Source organism: Hemiscyllium ocellatum, chromosome 24, assembly GCF_020745735.1.
Source record: "Hemiscyllium ocellatum isolate sHemOce1 chromosome 24, sHemOce1.pat.X.cur, whole genome shotgun sequence".
Lineage (NCBI taxonomy): Eukaryota > Metazoa > Chordata > Chondrichthyes > Orectolobiformes > Hemiscylliidae > Hemiscyllium > Hemiscyllium ocellatum.
Window position 1 is genome coordinate 1,734,742 of NC_083424.1, and position 26,022 is coordinate 1,760,763.

The 26,022-nt window shown below is 40.9% G+C and overlaps 3 protein-coding genes across 16 annotated transcripts in view; 2 read left to right on the forward strand and 1 right to left on the reverse strand.

Moving 5' to 3' along the window:
• Nucleotides 1-14,194, forward strand: LOC132827007 (cyclin-dependent kinase 2-associated protein 1). 3 transcript variants are annotated; one of them, XM_060843347.1, is made up of 4 exons: nt 1-117; nt 6,992-7,092; nt 12,138-12,264; nt 13,583-14,194. In XM_060843347.1, the coding sequence occupies exons 1-4, from the start codon at nt 27-29 to the stop codon at nt 13,648-13,650; spliced, it is 387 nt and encodes a 128-aa protein (XP_060699330.1). In that variant the 5' UTR covers nt 1-26; the 3' UTR covers nt 13,651-14,194. The 3 variants fall into 3 exon arrangements, with proteins under 3 accessions (XP_060699330.1, XP_060699331.1, XP_060699332.1); XM_060843348.1 differs by having other exon boundaries at nt 3-127; XM_060843349.1 differs by lacking the exon at nt 1-117 and adding an exon at nt 371-511.
• mtrfr (mitochondrial translation release factor in rescue) lies at nt 13,960-22,877 on the reverse strand. Its single transcript, XM_060843346.1, has 3 exons — nt 22,544-22,877; nt 15,861-16,181; nt 13,960-15,744 (listed from the first exon to the last, which is right to left on the reverse strand). Exons 1-3 carry the CDS (start codon nt 22,763-22,765, stop codon nt 15,517-15,519), a joined length of 771 nt encoding a protein of 256 aa, XP_060699329.1. The 5' UTR covers nt 22,766-22,877; the 3' UTR covers nt 13,960-15,516.
• Nucleotides 22,702-26,022, forward strand: part of LOC132827004 (M-phase phosphoprotein 9) — a 107,959-nt gene continuing 104,638 nt past the window's right edge. For 6 of the 12 annotated variants that reach the window (XM_060843337.1, XM_060843339.1, XM_060843344.1 and 3 more), the window contains exon 1: nt 23,340-23,850. In XM_060843337.1, the coding sequence (XP_060699320.1) occupies nt 23,708-23,850 (143 nt within the window). In that variant the 5' untranslated portion in view covers nt 23,340-23,707. The other 6 variants (XM_060843334.1, XM_060843335.1, XM_060843333.1 and 3 more) reach the window with 6 other exon arrangements.

Below are 26,022 nucleotides of genomic sequence, written 5' to 3' on the forward strand. Positions count from 1 at the left end.
GGGTGAGGCTTATCTGTTGTACCCGGATGTTAGGGCCGGAGGCCTTTTGGCGCCATCTTCAGCGGCCTGAGCCGGTTGGGAATGAGCAGCAAAGCGAGCGTCGGGCCTGGACTCTCGGTCAGTCAGGGTAAGGTCTAAACCTGGTTTGGTGAAGCGATTCCCAATTTGGCCTCTGTTAGTGCGATAGACATGAAATATTATTGAAGGAATGTTCAGTTTGCTCCCAACAGCAATAATTCCGGCGGGATGGAGGGTATGGGGATAGGAGGCGGAGAAAGCCGGAGTTCAAAGGGGGCGATGGGGGGGAGGGGGAATAAAGGGGAAAGGGACAATGGCGGTTTAATCCAAATAATCCCTTTTCGTATTTAGCAGTTTTATTGAGTTTATCCTAATAATTACTGAATTCCTGATTATTCTTAATCAGTTAATACAACATTAGCAGTTTATAGTTGGAATCTTGGACTTAATTCAATCAGACGTGAATAAGAGATTTCTGGTTTCACAGGCCAAGGTAAGTTATATTGACGAGATATTGTTGTTTTTAAACCGGTTCAGATTGTTACTGAATGTGCTTCAGGAGTCACTTATTTTAAAAATCTAGTTTGGAATAAAATGAGCTGTTTGATGTTTTTAATGTCACAGCTAAACTCTGATTTCTCATTGCACCTGGTGTTTTGCTGCAGTATTTGACTGAATTGTAAAATGATCTGGAATGTTCTGTAATGACATCACACTGAATGGCAGCATCAAACTGAGGGGATGGGGAAACAGCAGAGATGCTGTTGCTGTCTGCTGAGGCTTGGATGCTTTTGTGCAGGCTGCAGTGATATGAATTCCCATCCTTGCTGTAATACAAAGCTTCTCTATCTCAACCTATCCTTCATCTTTACCAGTAAGGTATGGTGTTTAAAAAGGGAAGTAATATGCTTGTAAGATAGGGTTCAGATGAGATCTAATGGAATAGTGCGATGGCTGAGGGAGCTTAGTTCTGTGGAGAAACTGGGGAAGTTGATGTCTTCTCCCCAGAGCAGAGAAAGTGGTTTTTAATTGAGGCACTCTAAATTACAAAGTTTAATGAGAATTAAGTAGGAAATCTGACAAAACCATTTTAGATTGGCAAAAAAAGTGGAAGCCAATTTTTTAATGGGTCAGAGTGATGTTGCTGGAAGCATGGTTGAAAGCAAGTTCATTATTAACTTTCAAACAGAATTGGATAAATAATCGAGTTGTAGAATTATTATGGTGCAGGAGACCATTGCAACCCATTGTACTTACGATGGCTCTATTATCTAGAGCTGATCTCATGCCTTCCTTCCTCCATCCCTACCGTTGCTATCCAAATAACCAGCCAGTGTTCTCTTGATTGGTCAATTGAACCTGTCTTTACTACATTTCCAAACAATGCATTCCAAATCCTAACAACTGACTGTGGGGAAACTAATTTCTCTCAGCCTTGCTTCATTTGCACATAACTTTTAACCTTTGCCCTGTCATTCTTGTTCCTTTGTATTCAGAGCTGAAAATGTGTTGCTGGTTAAAGCAACAATTCCTGATGAAGGGCTTTTGCCCGAAACGTCGAATTTCCTGTTCCTTGGATGCTGCCTGACCTGCTGCGCTTTAACCAGCAACACATTTTCAGCTCTGATCTCCAGCATCTGCAGACCTCACTTTTTACTCTTTGTATTCAGAAACAATGTCATCCTATCTATTCTACTCAGCATGCTTGTATTTCAGAAAAGCTCTAAGTCTCCTTTTCTCCAGGGAGAATAGTTCCAAATCTTTCTTCTGTCTTTGTAATTGAAGTTTCTCTCCTCCAGAGCTGCTATTAATCTGTTCTGCATTCTCCAACACATTTGCATCTTTCCTGTAAACGTAGTGCTCACAATTTCCACAGTATTCCAGCTGAGGTCCAATCAGAATATTGTACGAGTTTAACATAATTTTCTTGCTCTTGTATTCTATGTCTAATTAATAAAAACAAGAACACTTTTATTTACTATTCTCTTCACCTGTCCTGCCACCTTCAGTGATCCGTATACTCCAAGACCCTCTGCTCCGGCACCTCCTTTAGAACTGCAGCCCCTATTTTAGATTGTTCTTCTGACCAAAGTGCATCATCACTTCACACTTGAAACAGTTGAAATGTTATGAACAAAGAGAAGGCATGGAGCAAATTGGACAATTGTGATAAAGAGCCAACTTTGGCATAGTGGGTTGAATGACCACCTGCGCTATTGTATTTGTGCTCAAATTGTCTACTTTGAGAAATGTTGGAATATCCTCACTCGACCCTCATCATGCCATTGTTACCTCCAGATTTGATTTTCTGTTGCACTCTTGGCTGGTCTTCTGTATTTTATCCTGTTTAATCTTGTTTACAAATACCTCTGTGGCCTTGCATCTCTTTGTCTCCATAATCTCTTGCAGCCTGAAACAGTACAAGATTTCTGTGCTTCTCCAATTCTGGCATCTTTTAGGCACTCCTGCATGAGATGCCGTGCCTTCAGATGCCTAATTTGTTTTACATAAAGCCTTATTTTCCTCCTTCAAGGCACCACTTAAAATTTACTTACTTTTATGTTCAACAAAATAAATGAGGATATTATGCTTCAGTTGTACAGGATGATGGTGAGATTACATCTTGAATATTGTGTACAATTATCATCTCCTTATTTAAAGAAGAATGTGAATATATTGGAAGAGGTTTACTACACTGATATGAAAATGTCATCTTCTGAGAAAACGTTGGAATTGTTTGCATTGGAGTTTAGAATAGTGAGGGGTGACTTGATTAAAGTGTATAAGATCCTGAAGGGGTTTGGAAAGGATGTTTCCCCTTGTGGCTCAGACCAGAACTGGGAGAACACTTAAAATTAGGGATCATCCTTTTAGAACAGAGATGAGAATTCTGAGGAGCTTTGAGATTTTGGAACTCATTGCTGCAGAAGGCAGTGGAGATGGGACCGTTGAATGTTTAAGATGGAGGTAGGTTTGTAATTAGGCAAAAAAAACAAAAGTCATTGGAAGTTGATGAGAATGTGGACCTTGGAGCACAAATAGATCAACCGTGATCATCAATGAATGGATGAGCAGGCTGGAGGAGCTGATTGGGATACTTCATTTAATTTCCATGTTTGTAAGCTGAATTGATGGGGGACATTTTTTGACCATAAGCCTGTATGGCTAACTCATATTTCATATGCCTTGGGCTATTTTATGATTTTGCTACTGCTGTTTAAAACTAATTTGGTGTTGAAGCACTGGCTGCCACTGACAACCTTTTCAGGTTGGATTGGGTCGTTACTATACGATTGAGCTGACTCTGATGAGTTCTACTCAGTATCTCCTGCTATCTGTAGATGGGCAGGGTTGTGATCATATTGCTAACGGTGGCCCTATGGATAACAGTTGAAGTTTGACAAGCATGATGAGAAACGATGCTGAATTTACATAAACATCAGATCGACTCGCTGGCAGTAAAAGCAGATTGCTTAAGAGGCAAATGGCAGATTCTATAGGTTATTTGACCTCTGGTTGCAAAAATGGGGCAAAATAAGGCTACAAGAGAACCATGGAAACAGACAAATAATTCAGAACGATGAGGGCCTTGTGTAAAGGACGCAAGGCAATGCTCGAGACTGACCATCGTGAAGAGAAGAAAGACACTGGGCTATAGAGATGTACAGCACGAAAACAGACCCTTCGGTCCAACTTGCCAATGCCGACCAGATATCCCAACCCAATCTTGTCCTATTTGCCAGCACCTGGCCCATATCCCTCCAGACTCTTCCTATTCATATATCCATCCAAATGCCTCTTAAATGTTGCAATTGTACTAGCCTCCACCACTTCCTCTGGCAGCTCATTGCATACGCATACCATCCTCTGCATGAATAAGTTGCCCCTTAGGTCTCTTTTATATCTTCCCCTCTCACACTAAATCTCTGCCCTCTAGTTCTGGACTGCCCCACCCCAGGGAAAAGACTTTGTCTATTCATCCTATACATGTCCCTCATGATTTTATAAACCTCTATAAGGTCACCCCTCAGCTTCCGACCCTCTAGGGAAAACAGCCCCTGCCTAATAAACCTCTCCCTATAGCTCAAATCTTCCAACCCTGGCAAAATAGTTGTAAATCGTTTCTGAACCCTTTCAAGTTTCACAACATCCTTCCAATAGGAAGGAGACCAGAACTGCATACAATATTCCAAAAGTGGCCTAACCAATGTCCTGTACAGTGGCAACATGACCTCCCAACATTCATACTCAATACTCTGACCAATAAAGGAAAGCATACCAAATGATACCTTCACTCTCCTAACTACTTGCGACTCCACTTTCAAGGAGGTATGAACCTGCACTCCAAGGTCTCTTTGTTCAGCAATACTCGCTCGAACCTTACCATTAAGTATATAAGTCCTGCTACGATTTGCTTTCCCAAAATGCAGCACTTCACATTTATCTGAATTAAACTCCATCTGCCACTTCTCGGCCCATTGGCTGATCTGATCAAGATCTCATTGTAATGTGAGGTAACCTTTGCTGTCCACTATACCTCAAATTTTGGTGCCATCTGCAAACTTACTAACTATACCTCTTATGCTCACATCCAAAATGTAATGAACCCAGTACTGATCCTTGTGGCACTCCACTGGTCACAAGCCTCCTGTCTGAAAAACAACCCTCTGTCTTCTACCTTTGAGCCAGTTCTGTATCCAAATGGCTAGTTCTCCCATGAGATCTCACCTTGCTAACCAGCCTCCCATGGGGAACCTTGACGAATGCCTTACTGAAGTCCATATAGATCATGTCCGCCACTCTGCCCTCATCAATCCTCTTTGTTTCTTCCTCAAAAAAAAAACCTCAATCAAGTTTGAGACGTGATTTCCCACGCAAAGCCATGTTGAGTATCCCTAATCAGTCTTTGCCTTTTCAAATACATGTACATCCTGTTCCTCAGGATTCACTCCAACAACTTGCCCACCACCGAGGTCAGGCTCACTGGTCTGTCGTTCCCTGGCTTGTCCTTATCACCCTTCTTAAACAATGGCACCATGTTAGCCAACCTCCAGTCTTCTGGAACCTTACCTGTGACTATCGATGATACAAGTATCTCAGCAAGAGGCCAAGCAATCGCTTCCCTAGCTTCCCACAGAGTTCTAGGGTACACCTGATCAGGTCCTGGGGATTTATCCACCTCTATGCATTTCAAGACATCCAACACTTCCTCCTCTGTAATATGGACATTTTTCAAGGTGTCACCATCTATTTCCCTACATCCTATGTCTTCCATGTCCTTTTCCACAGTAAATGCTGATGCAAAATACTCATTTAGCATCTCCCCCATCTTGTGCGGCTCAACACAAAGGCCGCCTTGCTGATTTTTGAGTGGCCCTATTCTCTCCCTAGTTACCCTTTATTCCTTAATGTATTTGTTAAAATCCTTTGGATTCCCCTTAACTCTATTTGCCAAAGCTATCTCCTGTCCCCTTTTTGTCGTCTTGATTTCCCTCTTAAGTATACTCCTACTGTCTTTATACTCTTCTTAGGATTCACTCCTCAATCTCTCCTGTCTATACCTGACATATGCTTTTCTTAACCAAACTCTCAATTTCTTTCGTCATTCAGCACTCCCTGCACCTACCAGCCTTTCCTTTCACCGAACAGGAATATACTGTCTCTGGACTTGTTATATCATTTCTGAAGGCTTCTCATTTTCCAGTCATCCCTTTACCTGTGAACATCTGCCCCCAAACAGCTTTTGAAAGTTTTTGTCTAAAACCATCAAAATTGGCCTTCCTCCAATTCAGAACTTCAACTTTTAAATCCAGTCTTTTCTTTTCTGTCACTCTTTTGAAACTAATAGAATTATGGTCGCTGGCCCCAAAGTGTTCCCCCACTGACACCTCAGTCACGTGTCCGGTCTTATTTCTCAAGAGTAGGTCAAGTTTTACACCTTCTCTCGTAGGTACATCCACATACTGAATCAGAAAATTAACTTCACAAGAACAGACTTGTGGGAATTAACCTGGCCAGTTCACCACATATAGGTGGTTTCTAGATTCTAGTCAAACAGTTTGATAATGTGGTGATTATGGGTTTACTAAAAACTAAAATGTTACTCGTAAGAGGAAATTGTATTAGATTATAATTTCCTTTATCTGTCATGAAATTCAAGACCCTAATGGGAAAAGGGTCAGTGCAGTTTTTAAAGTTTAAATTTAACATACTGAAGCCTACCTTGATTCTGGCTATCTTTTACGATAGCTTTGAAAATGGAAGTTACAAGAGTTCGTGTGTCCCCTTAAAAAATAACCGACTTTTCACTAATTCATTGTAGTCTTCAATGTGTCAAGATGAAATGGCAGGAATAGCGCATGGCCAAATGTGTGTCCAGTTGCCTCTTGTGAGGACTCTTTGAGACAGCATATGATCTATCATTTTAATGCAGTACCAGTGTGCTCAAAATGCAGGTGTTATTAAACCGGTGTTTATGGTTGTATTCTGTTTTCAGTCAGAAAATGGGTTGTATGGTCACTTTGACTGATCTCCTTAAGATATCATACCAGGTTTGGGCACCAGGCCAAGGATCATCTGGTTTGCTACTTTTCCTCCACGTGTGTGCATTCTCACAACAGATGTCACTGAACAGCATTTTTAACCCTGAATACTTAATTTTTTCATGGTCTTCCTCTTAAACTGAGGGTGCTGGATCTGAAATTGTTGCACTTCCTGCTGCCTGTTGCAGTCAGACTGATTTGTAGCCAGGATTTTGTTTGGCTGTTTACTTTGCCAGCTAACTTGTGCAGAGTTGGACCTCTGGATATACTGGCTTGCTTTGAAACTGTGGCATATTCAGTAGAATGCCTGGGATCATAGAGTTTTTTCTCTTTGTTGTATAATGTGATGAACAACTTGAGCTATTTGATACAAAAAACAAAGTTCAGAGTGTACAAACTGATGCAATATAATACAAATTTCCTTCCAACAGTTGGAAGTGTTCCATCTCCTTCGACAAGTATGGGGAGCTCAGTGCAGTCATTTAGGCCACTGATCAATGACTATGGACCACCCTCTATGGGTTATTTACAGGTATGGTAAAATATATATTTGCATCACTGGGTACAGTTAGCCCCTACAATGGTTAGGGCCATTAACCACTTTCTGATAGGTTCATATCCCAAGTAGAGATATGATATAATCATTTCTTGACAGCCCATAAAACACCAGATTTAAATAGCTGCCTCTATTAAATTGCTGAAGAATCTCTCAGTCCCTCTGCCTGAATACTGTATCTAATTCCCCCTCCAAAATGAAGGTGCGCGCCAAGTGCTCATTTCACACCCCACTGATTGGTCCCTAATAGACCTATTCTTGCTCTGGTTATCCTTTTCCCCTTGACATGAAATATCTTAGGATTTTTCCTAATCTTACCTGCTGATCATAGTGATAGAGACTCTTCGGTCCAACCCGTCCATGGCAACCTAATATCCCAACCCAATCTAGTCCCACCTTCCAGTACCTGGCCCAACCCTCCAAACCCTTCCTATTCACATACCCATACAAATGCCTCTTTAAATGTTGCAATTGGTACCAGCTTCTACCACTTCCTCTGGCACCTCATTCTATATATGTACCACCCTCTGAGAAAATGTTGCCCCTTAGGTCTCTTTTGATATCTTTCCCCTCTCACCCTTAAACCTATGCCATCTAGTTCTAGACTCCACGACCCCAGGGAAAAGACTTTGCCTTTTTACCCTATCCATGCTCCTCATAATTTTGTAAACCTCTATAAGGTCACCCCTCAGCCTCCGACGCTCCAGGGAAAACAACCGCAGCCTGTTCAGCCTCTCCCTATAGCTCAAATTCTCCAACCTTGGCAACATCCTTGTAAATCTTTTCTGAACCCTTTCAAGTTTCACAACATCTTTCCAATAGGAAGGAGACCAGAATTGCACACAATATTCCAACCAATGTCCTGGACAGCTGCAACATGACCTCCCAACTCCTGTGCTCCATACTCTGACCAATAAAGGAAAGCGTACCAAACGCCGCCTTCACTATCCTATCTACCTGCAACTCCACTTTTCAAGGAGCTATGAACCTGCACTCCAAGGTCTCTTTGTTCAGCAACACTCCCTAAGACCTTACCATTAAGTGTATAAGTCCTGCTAAGATTTGCTTTCCCAAAAATTAGCACCTCGCATTTATCTGAATTAAACTCCATCTGCCACTTGTCAGCCTGTTGGCCCATCTGATCAAGATCCTCTTGTAATCTGAGGTAACCTTCTTCACTGTCCACTACACCTCCAATTTTGGTGTCATCTGCAAACTTACTAACTGTACCTCATGCTCGTATACAATCATTTGTATAAATGACAAAACGTAGAGGACCCAGCACCGATCCTTGTAGCGCTCCACTGGTCGCAGGCCTCCAGTCTGAAAAACAACCCTCCACCATCACCCTCTGACTTTTACCTTTGAGCCAGTTCTCCCTGTATTCAGTGAGATCTAACCTTGCTAATAAGTCTCCCATGGGGAACCTTGTCGAACGCCTTACTGAAGTCCATATAGATCACATCTACTGCTCTGCCCTCATCAATCCTCTGTTACTTCTTCAAAAAACTCAATCAAGTTTGTGAGACATGAATTCCCACGCACAAAGCCGTGTTGACTATCCCAAATCAGTTCTTGCCTTTCCAAATACATGTACGTCCTGTCCCTCAGGATTCCCTCCAATAACTTGCCCACCACTGATGTTTTCTCTTGTCGTTTCTTTGCTTCTGAATTTCTTTAAGTTCACCCCCTACACTTTTGGTTCTCCTTTATATCACTTGTGCGATGCCCATGTCCCATGAATGAATTTTTTTTTTAAAAAGGACTTCCATTGAATTACTGTGTTTGAACCTGTTAAAAACCTTTTTTCTTTTGCCCTTCTTATCCAGTCCTGAATATTGCTAAAAATCCGAATTCTTTAGGTATTTTACTCGTACATTTCACCCTAAAGCAAACGTTGGTCCTATGTTTCCCCCAGCACCTTTTTGAACTCTTCCCCCATTGTTCTGTAGATTTGCCAAGAAGCAGTTATTGGCCAGATTCAGCCTTATTTAATTAAATCTGCCTTCTCCAACCATCCCTACCCCAATCCAAAATTTTGTTTTTGCAGACCGTTGTTTTCCTTTCCAAACTGTGAACCTATATTGTTGCCGCTGTCAATAAAATGCTGATTTGTCTCTTTCACTCTGCCATTTTGAACACCTGTCTGCCATCTTGAACACCTGTCTGGCATGATGCCCCAGAATTATGTCCAGTTCTGTCCCTAGTTGGTCCTTCTTTATGTTGATATTAAAAATTGTCCTGAATACATTTTCAAGAAATTTGTCCCCTCTAAGCTGTTTTTGCTAGGTTGATCCCAGTTGATGTTGGAGAAGTTGAGATTTCCTTTATTATAAGTACTGACTATAATTAGACTTATTGTTTTTGTGCACCTCCGTGAGTAGTCTATGTATCTGCTCTATTGCCCATTGGCTGGGTGGTCTACAGTATACTCCAAAAGTGTCTTCCCCTTTTTGTTTTTGTGATCAACCCACAAACCTCTTTTGAAGATTCTTCTGGGATAGCATCCCTCCTCACAGCACAACTGACTCCTTAATTAATATTGGACACCACTGTCTCTTTTATCCCCCCTCCTTTCTTGCCTGAAACTTCTGCACCCAATGAAACCATAAGTTTTGCCATGTGTATTTAAGTACAGAAGTACATGAGTATAGTGAAAAGTGTACATTGACACCCATCCTGGTGCAATCTTTGGTACAAAATAGAAAAATGAAGAATCAAAGTTCAACAGTCTTAAGTTCTTAGCTATGCTGGGCTCGCATTCTCTAAAGGGCTGGATCTCTTCTGTGTTGGCCCATATAGAAGTAAGATTAGATCATTAGGCACATCGTGTCTGCTGTGTCATTTGATTGTTTCTCAACCCCATTCTCCTGCCTTCTCCCTGTAACAGTTGATCTCCTTACCAGTCAAGAACCTAGTTATTTTTGTCTTGCATATACTCAATGACTTGACCTTCACAGCCTTCTGTGGCAATGAGTACCGGAGATTCACTATACTTTGGCTGAAGAAACTCCTTCTCATCTCAGTTTTGAAAGGTTATCCCTTCCCTAAGGTCCTAGTCTCTCCTACTAGTGGAATCATTTTCTTTTATGTCCATGTTATCCAGGTCTCTTAGTATCCATGAAATTCAATGAGATCCTCCATCATCCTTCTGAATTCCATCCCAGTGTGTTGAGTTGCTATTCCTCTGCCACCCCTCAACCATGTTTTTGATGACAACAATATCACAATTCCGTGTGCCAATCCACACCCATAACTAATTTGTCTTCCCTATAATACTGCTGGCATTAGAGGCCATCCAACTTCACTTTACTCCCTTGTGACCCATGGCTAAACTCTGTTTTTGTTCCTTTACTGTATTATGCTGTGTTCCTAATATACTAACACTGTATCTCCTTCCCCCTGCTGAACTAGTCTAAATTCTTCCCAACAGTACCAGCAGACCTACCCCCAAGGATGTTGGTTCCACCCTGATTCGGGTACGGACTATCTTGCTTATACAGGTTCTACCTTCCCCAGCAATGGTCCCAAGTGATTTAGGAATCTAAAACTCTCCCTCCTGCACCAATTTCTGAGCCACACATTAATCTGCCCTGTTCTATTTCTGTACTCATTAGCAAGTGGCACCAACAGTAATCCCAAAGATTGCATTTTTTGCAGTCCTGCTCTTTAGTCTATTATCTAGCTCCCTGAATTGATGGTTGATGCACAACCTCATCCCTCACTCAACCTATATCTTTACTTGCAGTGTATGTCACGATCTCTGCCTTATTACCATCCCTTCGAGACCCATCAGTTTCATTGATTAATTTGTCCCTCATGAAAGTGATGACAATTTTTTTCCCATTCGCACCTTGCTTAACTATATCTTTGAGATATTTATAGTGTCCTTCGCATGAAGACAATGCAAATGTTGGTTTAAATTCTGTTCCCTTTTATCAGTTACCGAGTTGCATCCTCAACTTGTGCAACTCTTTTTGTCGAATCCATAAGTGTGGAAGAAGGCCATTCAGCCCATCAACTCCACACCAATCCTCTGAAGAGCATCCCTCCCTCCCCAAATCCTATCCTATTCCTGTAACCCTGCATTCCCCATGTGCTAATCCACCTAGCCTGCACACTGGGCAATTTAACATTGCCAATTCACTATACTGCAGATCTTTAGACATCATTTTAATCTACTGGTAGAAGCTCTTGCTGTTTGTGAAAGTATGATTTGGAGGTGCCAGTGTTGGTCTGGAGTGTACAAAGTTTAAAAATCTTACAACACAACATGGTTGTGACAACCACCTGATGAAGGAGCAGTGCTCTGAAAGCTAGTGCTTCCAAATAAACCTGTTGAACCAAACCTGGTTTTGTTAATTTTAACTTTGTGAAAGTAAATTGCCAAGAAATATAGAAAGAATCAATTTTAAATATTCAGCGCAGTTAGTATATGTAATGTTGCCATTTCTTCTATATGCGATATCCTGCTCTCCTTGTCCTTCTGGCCTGTGGCCACAGTATCTTTTCCATCTAGATTTGAGATCGACAGTATGTGCTAGTGGGAGCTAGACAAATCCTCCATTTAATGCACAGGTTGGAGTTGTGTACTGTCCTTCCAGATGTCATTGATGTCAACAATCAGACAGGAGTAAATGGAAAATCTGGCACTTAGACTATCCCTGATTGAGAAGCAATTTTTGCTGTAGATCTGGAAATCTTGTCCACTTCCTTCTCCAAAGCAGCCAATCTGTGGTGGTAATTGGTGGAATCAAGCAAAAGGAGAACAATCCCAGCTGCATTACACCTTTTGTAATTTGCACTGAGACATGATTCGACTTTCTAGTTCCCAGTTTATAAAAACTGACTTGTCAACAACTCTTAAGATGCTTTCCAGAGACGTGCCAAACAACATTTTGTTGTAATTCTATGACATAAATGCAAGTTGATGTTTCCTACTGGTCACTGCTACTAAGTATACCAACTTTCAATGTGATTTGTACATTTCTTAACTTAGTTTTTTTTCCTTCTTTTATTAGGGAATGAGTAGTAATCAGGCACCACAGAGTAAATATGCGGAGCTACTTACTATAATTGAAGAGCTAGGGAAAGACATCCGACCAACTTATGCTGGCAGTAAAAGTGCAATGGAGCGATTAAAACGTGGTATATATCAGAACAATTTTCTTGTCTTTTTATAATTGAATAATGTGCTATTTCTAATCTTCCAGTTGTGTGACCAAGTGAGTAGTTTTTTCACAATTTTTTTAATGGATTGTAAAGTTTTCCACCTGAAACAGTGGATCGTTCACTGCACGGTACACAGTGGTGTGCTTATGCCACTTGCATAATTTCAGAGAGACAGAGTTCAGATACCACCAATATGAAAATTTGGAAGTCTGAATATAAAGCAACTGATGCTGGCAGTGTTAACCACAGAGATTTCTATTATTGTAAAAACCTAACTGGTTCACTATCAACTAGCATTCATGTTGTACCTTAATGTGATAAAGCATACCCAAGGTGCTTCTCAGAAAATTATACTGAACCACAGGTAAATTAAGGCAGTTCATCAAAGCGAATCATAACTTTTTATGATAGTTTTACGGTCACCATTGCAAAGATTACCCGTCCAGACTGTACAAATTAATTCATTCTAAAATTCCACCAGCTGCAATGATATTTGTATTTTCATCCCTCAAACATTCACCTTGATTTCTGGATCATTAGCTCAGTAACAGTGGCACGATGCTACTATCTTCCTGCCTTGAGTTCACTGTCAATGGTCAACCTGTTTTTCTGCTCTCCTAATACTTTTCTTTGATTTGGCTTCAATAATCCCTTTTGATATTTATATTTTGAATTCTTTTTCAGAAGGTTTCTCCCCCTTCACACTACTCGTACTAATTTGTATACTGTCTTCACTTGTTACCAATTCGCTGGCACAATTGAAATAAGTTTCAGAAACAACAACAGTACTGGAAAAGCTCAACAAGCATGACAACATCTAGTTAATGTTGAAGCCATTGATGTGCCACTTCAACATGCATTGTACTTGTTAACATTTCTGTCTCTGACCTGCTGCTTTTGCTTCTAGTACTCTATGGCTTTGTCATTGAGGGAGTTGTATGAGGAATAGTTAAGAGTTCATTCTGAAATCATTTGTTCTTGGTGAAGAATTTATCTAAACTGCTGTGAAAAATGTTGCTTTGGATATTCTGGCTGGGAACTGTCAGTGATCCCATTATGAGCTACAAGTTGAGAAAAATAAAAGGGGCAAAAATGGACAAATGCAGCTGTTTAGTCATTTGCATCAGTTGCTTCAGTTTTAGAATTGAATTTGGTTACGTATTTAACATAAAAGCAAAATTAACTTCAGATGCTGGAAATACTCCGGTCGAGCAACAGCAAAAGAGTTGATCTTTTGATTCAAACAAAACTGTTTAGAACTGAATGTCATTGTCTCCCTCTTTTCATTTTCCAGGAATTATTCATGCTCGAGGATTAGTGAGGGAATGCCTGGCTGAAACTGAACGCAATGCAAGATCATAGCTTTAGTGCAGCTGAGGTTATATTGGACTTCAAGATTTTGTGGTTTATTTTTGGAGAAGGAAATGCTACTTTTGTAATGTTTTTTCCTGATCACACTGATTTCTTTAAGTTTAAGCATTGTCAGCTTTGTATTTGAGCTATAACAATATGGTGATGTAAAAGATGCTTTACTCTGGAGAATACTTGAAGAAAATGTTGGCTTTTTCATCCAAGTTTGGTTCTTCACAACATAGAATCAACTCAACTGTTGCAACGACCAAGTTGTTTATTTAATTGAATAAACAAAGAACTTACCAGAAACGATACAGCTCATTGATCTGTATAACCTTGTCAGGCTAATGTTTAATTTTTGAATCTTTTTGAAGCAAAATACACGGATACAATTCGAAAAACATATTTTTGCACTTGATCAAACTGGAGGAATGGATATTCCTGGAACTTTGCAGAACAAGATTTTTCCTCTAAATTATAATTTTTTTGCTATTGTACAGAAATTAGGCATCTTTGTATTGATTTCTTCTTGTAATAAAGCTTATTTTCATTACCTGCTTTGTATGCTCTTGAATGCTCCCTCACCACCCAACGCCTGGAGGAAGAATGCCTCATCTTCCGCCTCGGACCACTTCAACCCCAGGGCATCGATGTGGACTTCACCAGTTTTCTCATTTTCCCCTTCCCCCACCTCACCCTAGTTCCAAACTCAGCACTGTCCCCATGACTTGTCCTACCTGCCTATCTTCCTTTCCACCTATCCACTCCACCCTCCTCTCTGACGGTCTTTGACTTATTGGTTAAAAACAGCTGATGGCAACTGCTGCGTGAAATCAACTGGCTTTCTTCAGGCTTAAGATTTTTTTTACTGTCTTGCCTTGCACTTGTGGCACAAATATTTGTTGGTAGTTATTAGCTCACTTTGTTTGGCATATTCTGCACACAAACCAACACTTTGTCATACATAGCAAATCATCTTATCCATGGAATACTTCCATATGAACAGTTGTAATGTTGCTGAACATTGGTGAATGCTCAAAAACTTTACTTCTGACTCTGACTGCGTGAAGATGGAGGAAGCAGCTGAAAATGGTTGCACCTTAGACACTACACGAATGAATTCCTCCACCACTGGCTTTGGACTGAGATGAACAACTAACAACCACCACAATGGTCTGATTTTGTGCTCAGTAACTCTAGACACTGGAAAAGTCCTGCCTCCATCTCCCGGATTGATTCCAGATGACTCTAGTTTCATGTATCTCCTTGATGCTACCTTGAAGTTGAGCACCTCATCTCAGCAATTAGGCTTTTTATTGTTTTGGACCAAGATTATAATGAGGTCAGGATTTGAGCAGTCCTGTCAAAACCCAAATTGGGTATTTTCACGAAGCTGAGTAGCTACATTCCCTTGAATGTTTTGTGCTCTTCTGGATTTCAACCTGCCTCAGTACTGCTAATCTCTAAATCAGGTAGCTGAGCTGCTGGCAGCATTACAACAATAAAAGCAGAAGCTGGCAATTAGGAAAGAATGCCAGGAAGATTACAACCTTGGTCTTGCTGCTGATAAATGTGTTGATTTAGCTCAAGCTCCGTACAAGAACTCGAACACACTGCACTATTCCCCCATCCAACACAAATCAACCCCTAATATTGCACTAAACTATAGGATTAGATCATTAGCTCACAATCAGCAGTGGGGCATGAATCCACTACTAACATACATTAAAGGTGCAAAAGATTCTACTTATGCTTTAAAATCAATGTTTTAGATATTTATTGCATTTTAATTTATTACAAGATAAAAACCAGTCTCTTAATTGTACAATCTAACTCTGCTGGTTAAAAGGAATAGAAGTCATGCAACAAATCAAATTACTTTTTCATTTCAGTAGCATCTGCAGATTCTAAAAGGTTTTTAAATTGTCTTTTTCTTTCTAAATTATCTTTTGCTTTTCTTTTCTTTTCTTGTTTTTTCCATTGCTGTACTTGTTTTTGCTTCATAATTTCACTGTTTACACCTTTGTAATGTACATCAAGCTTTTCTTGTAAAATTGTTCTGGCTATTTTTCTGTTCTGATCTACTGATCTGGTTTGATGGCACTGAAAAGGCAAAAAACAGATTGTTTACAAATAATTGAACTTGCATGACAGGAAGAAATCAAAAGGAGCATGCTATTTCAATTTTACTGCTTCTGTAGCATAGAATCTACAATTACCTTCACTACAATTCCAGTTGGAACATGCTTCAGCACGACACAGTTACTGGTTTTATTGGTTGCTTGGCCCCCAGGTCCACGTCCTCTGACAAACTGTTCCTCTAATTCATCTTCTACTACATCAGGCAAGTCTAGAAAGCTCTTTTTCCCAGCAAAAGGCATTGATAAAGGTACATGTTTGACTTCCAAAAATGGCTTTGCTGAACTGGTTGAATTCCATTGTCTCAAAGAAAGTGCTTGTGCTCTTGTTAATGACAGTAAGCAATTGTATAAAATGGAAGCAGTCATAGGATGCAGAAGTTGGGTTACAATGTAAGTTTTCTGAAAAATACAAAATAATGTTAGTAAACTGGTTAAAATTTAACAAGGGAGTAGATGCTGAAATGTTGTCTGCTTACTGTTATGATCAAGATCCTTTATCAGCCCGAATACCATTTTATTGACTGCTGTTGTCATTAGACTGATCATCTCTCCTTGAAACTCCCACTTCTACAAGTCAAAATGACTCTTGCTTAGATTTGTTACTGTACATGGGATATTTTGTTTTCAGACTTTTCTTGATCCACTCCATCTGCTGATATCATAAGGCTAACCTTATTTGACAAAACATCTTCACAAAATTTGATCGATAAGCTATTGTACAGTGCTAACAGTAGCATACGTTGAAATCTACTCACTTTGAATGAGCTCCTGTAGCTAAGCATGATCACTAATATTTTACTATCGCAGAACTAGAGCATTATATCCTGCAATGACCACATAAAAATCATTTCATAGCAATGTACTTGCTCTTTCCCATTATTCTATAGCATCACTCCCTGAAGATCTCCAGATGTCCATTCCAATCTCAATCCTTCACAGCCATACACTTTTTCCACTCTTTGTTTCCGTTCTTTTCGTAAGCTGTTTGTTCTATTATGACAGCACAAAAAAAGCAGCTAATTGTTTCCACTTAGTGCAGCTACAGTATTATTTGACACCATTAAGTCAATAGTACTGATTGCATTTGGTGGTTTTCTTTATAAATGGACTAAAAAACAACTTGAGACCACTGGTGTATTAGCTAACCAAACTGTCAACTGATTGTTACTTTAAAATGATTAATCGTCCAAAAAGATGGAGTACAAGCTCAGTTTATTTAAATCAGAAAAGACTAGAAATTACAAAAATTATGCCAAAGTTTTAATTTTGTTTAGACTCTTACCAAGGCTGAGATACAACAATCTCAATCTATTCTTCCTGCTTCATTCCAAAGCACAATTGTAGATCAGCACATTGCACACCTAGTTCCCCACAATACCAGTCTTTATAGAACATCTCCAAATCATAGGGAAAACTGGCTTAGTTTTAGGGAAGTGGCGATTTTTAAGTTCATTTTTCAAGTTTGGCTGATTAGAATGTGACAGCTATACAGTTAACACACTTCTGTCAAGTACACTTCTCATCTGCTCATTAATTTGAGATGACAGTGGTGGAGGGGAGGAAGGTATTCATGATATCAACCACAAATCCATAAGTTTGCTATGGAAAAAGGAGAAAGAAGATCTGCAAAAAAAAAAGTTTTAGACTCCAACCACACAGAATCAATGTCGATTTCACTAGTTTCCTCATCTTCCCTCCCCCCACCTTATCCCAGATCTAACTTGGCACTGTCCTACCTGTCCATCTTTTTCCCCAGCTATCTGCTCCAACATGGCCTATCGCCATCATCTACGTATTACATTCCTAACTAACTTCTCCCTGCCCCACCCCCTCCCATTTATTGCTCAGCCCTCTTGTCTCCCCATCCCCGTTCCTGATTAAGAGCCGACACTCAATGTCGACTCTCCTGCTCTTTGGATGCTGTCCGACTGGCTGTATTTTTCCGATGCCACACCTTCAGGCTTGATGGGCTGTTTTGTATGATTCTCAAAGTGGAAAAAGCTGTCCATGTTTAATGTCTTGTGCAAATAAAAGTTGTTCATTTTAGAATCTCAGTAGTGATCATGAAAAAATAAACAAATAGCAGGTTTTATTTTCATGGCCACACTAAGCATATAATAAAATCTGTTTTTAAAAAGTTACATAACTTTTCTTCCATGTTTGGTATAATAACTTAATAGACTGGTCAGCATCATGTTTTCCTAATGTAATTTAATGATTATTGGTAGGCAATCCATTTTGGACAAGACCATAAGACATAGGAGTGGAAGTAAGGCCATTCGGCCCATCGAGTCCACTCCGCCATTCAATCATGGCTGATGGGTATTTCAACTCCACTTACCAGCATTCTCCCCGTAGCCCTTAATTCCTCGAGACAACAAGAATCTATCAATCTCTGCCTTGAAGACATTTAGCGTCCCGGCCTCCACTGCACTCCGTGGCAATGAATTCCACAGACCCACCACTCTCTGGCTGAAGAAATGTTTCCGCATTTCTGTTCTGAATTGACCCCCTCTAATTCTGAGGCTGTGTCCACGGGTCCTAGTCTCCTCGCCTAATGGAAACAATTTCCTAGCGTCCACCCTTTCCAAGCCATGTATTATCTTGTACGTCTCTATTAAGTCTCCCCTTAATCTTCTAAGCTCCAATGAATACAATCCCAGGATCCTCAGCCGTTCCTCGTATGTTAGACCTGCCATTCCAAGGATCATCCGTGAGAATCTCCACTGGACACGTTCCAGTGCCAGTACGTCCTTCCTGAGGTGTGGGGACCAAAACTGGACACAGTACTCCAAATGGGGCCTAACCAGAGCTTTATAAAGTCTCAGTAGCACATCTCTGCTTTTATATTCCAACCCTCTTGAGATAAGAGACAACATTGCATTCGCTTTTTTAATCACGGACTCAACCTGCATGTTTACCGTTAGAGAATCCTCGACTAGCACTCCCAGATCCCTTTGTACTCTTACTAATTTTCTCACCATTTAGAAAGTAGTCTATGCTTTTATTCTTTTTGCCAAAGTGCAAGACCTTGCACTTGCTCACGTTAAATTCCATCAGCCATTTCCTGGACCACTCTCCCAACCTGTCTAGATCCTTCTGTAGCCTCCCCACTTCCTCAGTACTACCTGCGACATCAGTCAAGCCAGACCTGTGTCCACCTGAAGAGCACATGCATTTTAAACAAGGATTTTCTGGAAAGCAGTTGTAAGAGAGCGAATGCTGTGGCTCATGGGGTGCAGTGGCAGTATCCCTATCTCTGTCAGAAAGCCCAGACAAGTGTCACTTGTCCCAGAGGTGTGTAACTAAAGTCTGAACAGGTTAATTAAAAATATTTAATTGATAATGCAGACTATTTTCATCTCGTCATCCCTGATCCAATAGAAACTGATGAGCCACAGATGTAATTAAGTGACACTTTGGGCCAAATGTGTTGCATATTCACTGAACAGTAAATTCATTCTAAACGTGTATATTTACTTCATAAACATTCAACATCATTGAACAGCCAAGGAAATACCCTTAAATATCAAAACAGTCATATTGTGTTTTGTCTTATCATTTTACCATCAAGTACATGAATTGGGTTCAAGTACACATGCATACAGTGTTGGCCAATACAAATATTGAGATCACTGGTCATATGTTGAATCTAAATCAATTTTTCATGTAATAATCAAAAATGTGACTAACCATGTCTAAATTTTAATTGCATATTTCACAATCTGACATTGCAGGCATTATTCCTGCAATCTTTGAGAAGGGATGGTGAACACTTTGAAAAAGTAGTGTTGTCTAGTGTAAGAATTTGACTGAAATGATTCAAAAATGCAAATGCTGTAAATCAGAAAACAAACATAGAAAATTGCTGCAAAATCAGTAGCTCAATCCTCATCTGTGGATATCTTCCTTGACCTTCTGTAGAGAATATGTTGTCACCTAATCTTGTTCGACAAAAAAAAATCAAAAATTGGATTGTATTTAGTTAACATTTAATTTTGTGTAACTATCATTGTTTTTGTATGTTTTGCTACCTAACAAGGGAGTACTTGTAAACTTTGCTTTCCTGATAAACTGATTTGCAAAAAAAAAGGTATATATTTGCACAATGAACAGCAGAATTCATAGAACATAGAACAGTGCAGCTCAGGAACAGGCCCTTCAGCCCATGATGTTGTGCCAAACATGATGCAAAATTAAACAAATTCCTTCTGCCTGCCTTTGGTTCACATCCTTCCATTCCTTGCATAATTATGAGAATATATAAAAGTTCCTTAAATGCCCCTATCATATCTCCTTCCACCATCACCACTGGCAGTGCTTTCCAGACTCCTTGCATTCTATGTAAAAAAATATGCATGTCACATCTCCTTTAAATGAGACGATCCCCTCTCCCCAGTCTGAGCTTACTGCAACCAGGAGTTCCTGGCTCTGCTGCAAGGTCAGGCCACTGCCTTGCAAACATCCTGAATAAGGGTTACACCCAAAACACTGACTTCTCCACCTCCTTATGGTGCCTGGCTTGCTGTGTTCTTCCAGCCTCCTGCTTGTCTACCTGCGTCCCACACTGGCTTCCCTCCTCTGAAATATTGCCTAACCAGCACCATATCTTGAAGAGTCTACTGCTGCCAGCCCTGAACAACAAGAGAACATCTTTGTTACTGCTGCCACCATCTCTAATTGCTGGAAGTTGCTGTTTGCTGCCAATGACTGCCAGGAGGCTACTGCCCCTCCTCACGTGGCCTGCTCTCACTGCTGCTGATTCACCCACCAAAGGAAAGAAAAAGAGAATTTAAAAAAAAAATGGCTGAGACCTGGGCCAGAGCCCACAGACTGCCCTGTTATTCTGTCTCCATCTTGAAAGACTGTGATGCAGAGACAATATCTCTATCTCTGGCCAAGGAGGTCCAAGTTCAAATCTCTCCTTGTCCATTGGTGTATCATAACATCACTGAATAGGTTGATAAAGTCATAGAAATGTTGATACTCTTAATCAGAAACAACTAAACTGAGAATATTAAGACTGAACTTCAGTCACAAGACCTATACTGCATTTTCAGGTGACAAATATGATAACGCTACCAGATAAATGGCTGGAACTATCTTAAAAATACCCATGAAAACAACTATCTTTGCATTATTGACTAAAACAGAAAGCGCTGGAGAAGATCAGCAGGTGTGGCAGCATCTGTGCACAAACATCTAGCATCAGAATTTTGTTTTTGTTTGAATGCAGTTTGACTAAATCAAAGATGTTAAGATGTAGGTAGGGATCGGTCAGGCTGGACACACAGTGGTTGTGGAATCTAGAAGACCGGTCACAATCTTGGAACAAATAGGGTGAGGAGGCAATCACTGGGACAGAGAGGAGGAGAATTTTTTTCCCCCCACCCGTGGGATGTGGGTTGTTGCTGCCTCAGCCCATCTGTGGTTAATATTGAGCCTACTTGGAGTACTGAGTGCCAATTTGGTCACCTGACCTTAGGAAGGCTATATTGGCCTTTGAGTAAGTGTAACATAGATTTGCAAGAATGATGCCTGGATTTCATGATACATTACAAAAATTAACTAGGAGAAAGTAAGGACTGCAGATGCTGGAGATCAGAGCTAAAATATGTGTTGCTGGAAAAGCACAGGTCAGGCAGCATCCAAGGAGCAGGAGAATCGACATATCGGGCATAAACCCTTCTTCAGGAATGAGGAAGGTGTGCCAAGCAGGCTAAGATAAAAGGTTGGGAGGAGGGACTTGGGGGAAGAGATGTTGGGAATGAGATAGGTGGAAGGAGGTTGTGAGGGTGATAGGCCGAGAAGGGGTGGGGGCGGAGAGGTCGGGAAGAAGATTGCAGGTCAAGAAGGCTGTGCTGAGTCCGAGGGTTGGGACTGATTATACAAATTAAGTCTGTTTCCTCTAGAATTTAGAAGGTTAAGGTGTGATCAGATCAAAAACTTCGAGATATTAACAGGACAGATAAGCTACATACATTGGTTGGGATTCCAGAATGACAGTAAAGCATGAGAATCAGGACTAGACCATTCAGGAGATAAAAACAAAAAGAACTGCGGATGCTTTAAATCAGAAGCAAAAACAGAAATTGATGGAAAAGCTCAGCAGGTCTGGCAGCATCTGCAAAGAAAAATCAGGAGTTAGCATTTAAGGTCCAGTGACCCTTTCACAGAACAGTTATGTAGAAAGGTCACCGGACCCAAAATATAGACACCAATTTCCCTTCACAGATGCTGCCATACTGGCTGACATTTTCCAGCATTCAGGAGATGTTAGGAAGCACTTATACACAAAAGGTGGTAGAAGTTTGGAAATCTCTTCCTCAAACGGTAGCGAATGCTGGATTAGTTGTTAAAGGCTATGGGTCAGCCGTGATCTCCCTGAATGGCACAACAGGCTCGAGGGGCTGAATGGCCTACTCCTGTTCGAATGACCAGGAAGAAGTGAACTTATTCAGCTGCTGCGTTCCCTGGGAGATGTATGAGTAGACCCAAAAATATCTTCACGGAGAAAGACTGTCAATCTTTTTAAGATCATCTAATGGAGATGTGTATGGATACCCGTCATGGAATGTACCCCAGGCTGAAACAGACAGAATTTTGATTTTTCGCTCACTCGCAGTAAAGTGATGGGGAACAGCAACAGTGAACGCACCTCATAACATAACGGAATCGAGGGAACATGCCTATTGTCAAAGCAAAAGGGCCCATTAAAAGTACGTACAAAATAATATCAGTCACGAAGGACATTATACTACCGTGTTATAGTCATCCCTACCTTCACCTTGAAGTGACGATGTTACCCCTCCCCCCTCCAACGGCCAACCGTCGCAGTTGCTGAGGGGATGAACCTTTTCCCGCTTCCGGGGGAGGAGCGGGAAGTCTGCACCAATCAGCTCGTGCGGAGCGGCTGTCCCTTGGCGGCTTGAGGCGGTTGAAAATAAACAGCCGCACTGGCAACTGACAATCGACCGTCCCATTGGGAACCTGCTGCGATCATTACAGCAATCGTTGTTTTTCAGAAAGCGTCACGCGTTTTTGTTGAGCGTAGCTAGACCATCTTTGGAATCCGTTAACGGCTGTACCGAATCGTGCGCATTTTGACTGAGCGGACCCCGCCCTCCAGCGGGATGCTAATATTGGCCAGGTGGGTATGTGATTGACAGATGAAGCGACCAATCGGTGGATGGGGTCAGACAGGAACCGTTCAAAAATAAAACGTTGAGGCTCAAGCCAACCAATCAGTAAAGGATGGGGGCCGGACTGGATTGATCCCGCCCTCCCCTCTCTTTCCGATTCAAACCGAATCGAAACGTGGACTCAAGCCTCGATATCAGGCAGCTGTTGTCAATGGGAGTTTGTTTATGTTTCTCCCTCGTCCTTCCAGTGCGGTCCTTCCCCCTTAGATCGTCTTCGCCTGTTTATCGTTGAAAACAGGAGCTCTACATTGCAGTTGTGTGTGTATGTGTGAAGCTGCAGTGTTTCGGTCACGTAGGGATGGGGCATCTTTCCTGTCTGTATGGATGCTGCTTCCTCCGCATCCATTGGTATAAAATGAGGCTCTAATTTTCATCATCTGTAAACTGATTGAGGAAACAAGAGTTTGTGAATCAATTTGTTTTTACTTGCTGTCAACGAATGTGCATACTTTAGCTACGCGTGTCCTTGCTTAATTTTTGACCGACTATCGCCATTCAGCTTTGGGGAAAAGGGCATTTGCAGATGATGTCTATCTCAATTCGGTTTCAGAAGTCCGCAGTCACACAAGAAACAGAGAACACCGACAAGACCAGGTGAAGCGGTTCTGACATTGGAACGTCGTCCAACTTAACGTCTATGTTCCTTTTTAGTAGATGGCCTTCGAGGTTAATTCAGAAAAGCTCTCCAGTGGGTGACAACACCTGCCTCGACTCCAGGGGACCATGGAGGACTCCGATTCTGAGTCTGTGCAAACTGTTAAAGAAAATTCGCCGAAAACTGCAGTTCGTCAAGATCCGCATTGTAATTTTGTGGCACAGCAGACGGACACTGCATCGCCTGCAGATAGGTACAGGCAAGAGAACCGGTATGGAGCTTACTAATCAACTAATCTTTTATCATGGATAGCTTATCTTTCTTCGTAAATAAATTGAAAATTGGAATTGAGTAACCAATACACTGTGATTAACTGATTGAATGAAGCTGATTACGCATTTTACTTTAGCATATTTCCATTGTCATTTACTTTTGCTTTGTTTAAAAAAAGTTGCAATCCTTTAGGAGGTGACCATTTAGCCCCACAAGTCTGTTTTATCTTCCGTGGGTGATTTTACATCAACCCTTGCCTGTTGAGACATAACAGGATTTTTGGGGAATTAAAGCAAAATGCTCCGGATACAGGGGAAGTTAAAACGCAATATTGGAGAAACTCAGCAGTATTTGTGGAGCTGGAAACAGGGTTAATGTTTTGAGTCTGTTATTCAGATTTGAAAGGTTTGCTTTTTCCTTGTGGAAAATTCCAGGACCAAAGGGATCACTTTGTTAGCACAGAAGTAAATTAAACCCTCCTACAGAAGGTTATTTATGCTGTGTCATTAATTATGTTAAAGGCGGAGAGATTTTTAATCGGTCAGGGAATCGAAGGTTATGGGGAAAAGGCAAGAAAGTGGAGCTGAGTATTATCACATTAGCCGTGATGTGTATTGAATGGCAGAGAAGACTATCTGGGCTGAATGGCCTACTTCTGCTCTTATGACATGAATTTTTTCCCCTTTTAACAAAAAATTTATTATGAGTATCAGATTTAAAATAACCAATTGTTCTTTCTTCAACTAATGTTTGTGGAAGAGAGTCTCGAGCATCTCCTCCCCTTTGTGTATAGAAGTGTTTCCTAACTTCACTCCATCAGAAAAGTCTCTGACCCTAGTCCTCAGTTTGTGGAAACGATTTCTTTCTATCTCATCAGTTTCTCTTTGTTTCTTAAGTTTGGTCAAATTAGTATTTAACCATATAGATCCAGAAATGGAAACTCTAGTTGTGTGATATTTCCTCATTTAACTCTGGGCTTTCAGACATTAATTTGATTCAATCTGTGCTAAACTTCTACAGGACTATTATGTTCTTCCTAAAGTGTGGTGCCCAGAACTGCTAACATACTTAGGGGGTGTGGCCTGACCAGTGTCTTGGATAGCTTCATCATGACTTCTATCTCTGTCATTTTCTTAGATTTTACCTTTTAAAGTATGAAATCTAGTGTTCATGTAACTATTTTATAATGCAGAATCATAAGTTCAAATCACATTATGATAAATTGAAATTGATAGAATAATGGTTTGATTATTTAAAAAAAAACTTTAGATTTGGTTCTCTAGTGCACTTTGGAAAAGAAGTTTGCCTTATCTGGAATACATGCAAAGTTATTCTCTGACAAGGCAAAAGTATGAGAAATAATAAATTGATAGTGACAGGATGGATAGGGAGTATCCGAAGAGTAACTCGACATATGTGCCTAGAGTTTAAAAAATATTCAGTAAGGCATTTGACAAGGTTTCCCATGGGAGACTGGTTAGCAAGGTTAGATAACATGGAATGCAGGGAGAACTAGCCATTTGGATACAGCACTGGCTCAAAGGTAGAAGACAGAGTGGTGGTGGAGGGTTGTTTTTCAGACTGGAGGCCTGTTACCAGTGGAGTGCCACAAGGATCGATGCTGGATCCACTACATTTAATCATTTATATAAATGATTTGGATGTGAGCATAAGAGGTATAGTAAGTAAGTTTGCAGATGACACCAAAATTGGAGGTGTAGTGGACAGCAAAGAAGGTTAGAGTTGAAAAATGTGTTGCTGGAAAAGTGCAGCAGGTCAGGCAGCATCAAAGGAGCAGAAGAATCAACGTTTCGGGCATAAGCCCTTCAGGAATGAGGAAGATGTGCAAGCAGGCTAAGATAAAAGTTAGGGAGGAGGGACTTGGGGGAGGAGCGTTGGGAATGCGATAGGTAGAAGGAGGTTAAGGTGAGAGTGATAGGCCAGAGAGGGGGTGGGGGCAGAGAGGTTGGAAAGAAGATTGCAGGTCAAGAAGGCGGTGCTGAGTCCGAGGGTTGGGACTGAGATAAGGTGGGGGGAGGGGAAATGAGGAAGCTGGAGAAATCTGCATTCATTCCTTGTGGTTGGAGAGTTCCTAGGCGGAAAATGAGGTGCTCTTCCTCCAGGTGTCGTGTTGCCATGGTCTGGCGATGGAGGAGGCCAAGGACCTGCA

Excerpts from the sequence above, each read along its gene's own strand:
- LOC132827007 (XM_060843347.1), top strand. The coding sequence starts at position 27 with ATGTTAGGGCCGGAGGCCTTTTGGCGCCATCTTCAGCGGCCTGAGCCG. Across the intron at positions 7,093-12,137 it reads CCTCTATGGGTTATTTACAG|GGAATGAGTAGTAATCAGGC; the intron begins GTATGGTAAAAT and ends TTCTTTTATTAG. Across the intron at positions 12,265-13,582 it reads AATGGAGCGATTAAAACGTG|GAATTATTCATGCTCGAGGA; the intron begins GTATATATCAGA and ends TTCATTTTCCAG.
- mtrfr (XM_060843346.1), bottom strand. The coding sequence starts at position 22,765 with ATGGGACGGTCGATTGTCAGTTGCCAGTGCGGCTGTTTATTTTCAACC. Across the intron at positions 16,182-22,543 it reads GTAGGGATGACTATAACACG|AAAACTTACATTGTAACCCA; the intron begins GTAGTATAATGT and ends TGTATTTTTCAG. Across the intron at positions 15,745-15,860 it reads CAACTGGAATTGTAGTGAAG|TGCCATCAAACCAGATCAGT; the intron begins GTAATTGTAGAT and ends TTGCCTTTTCAG.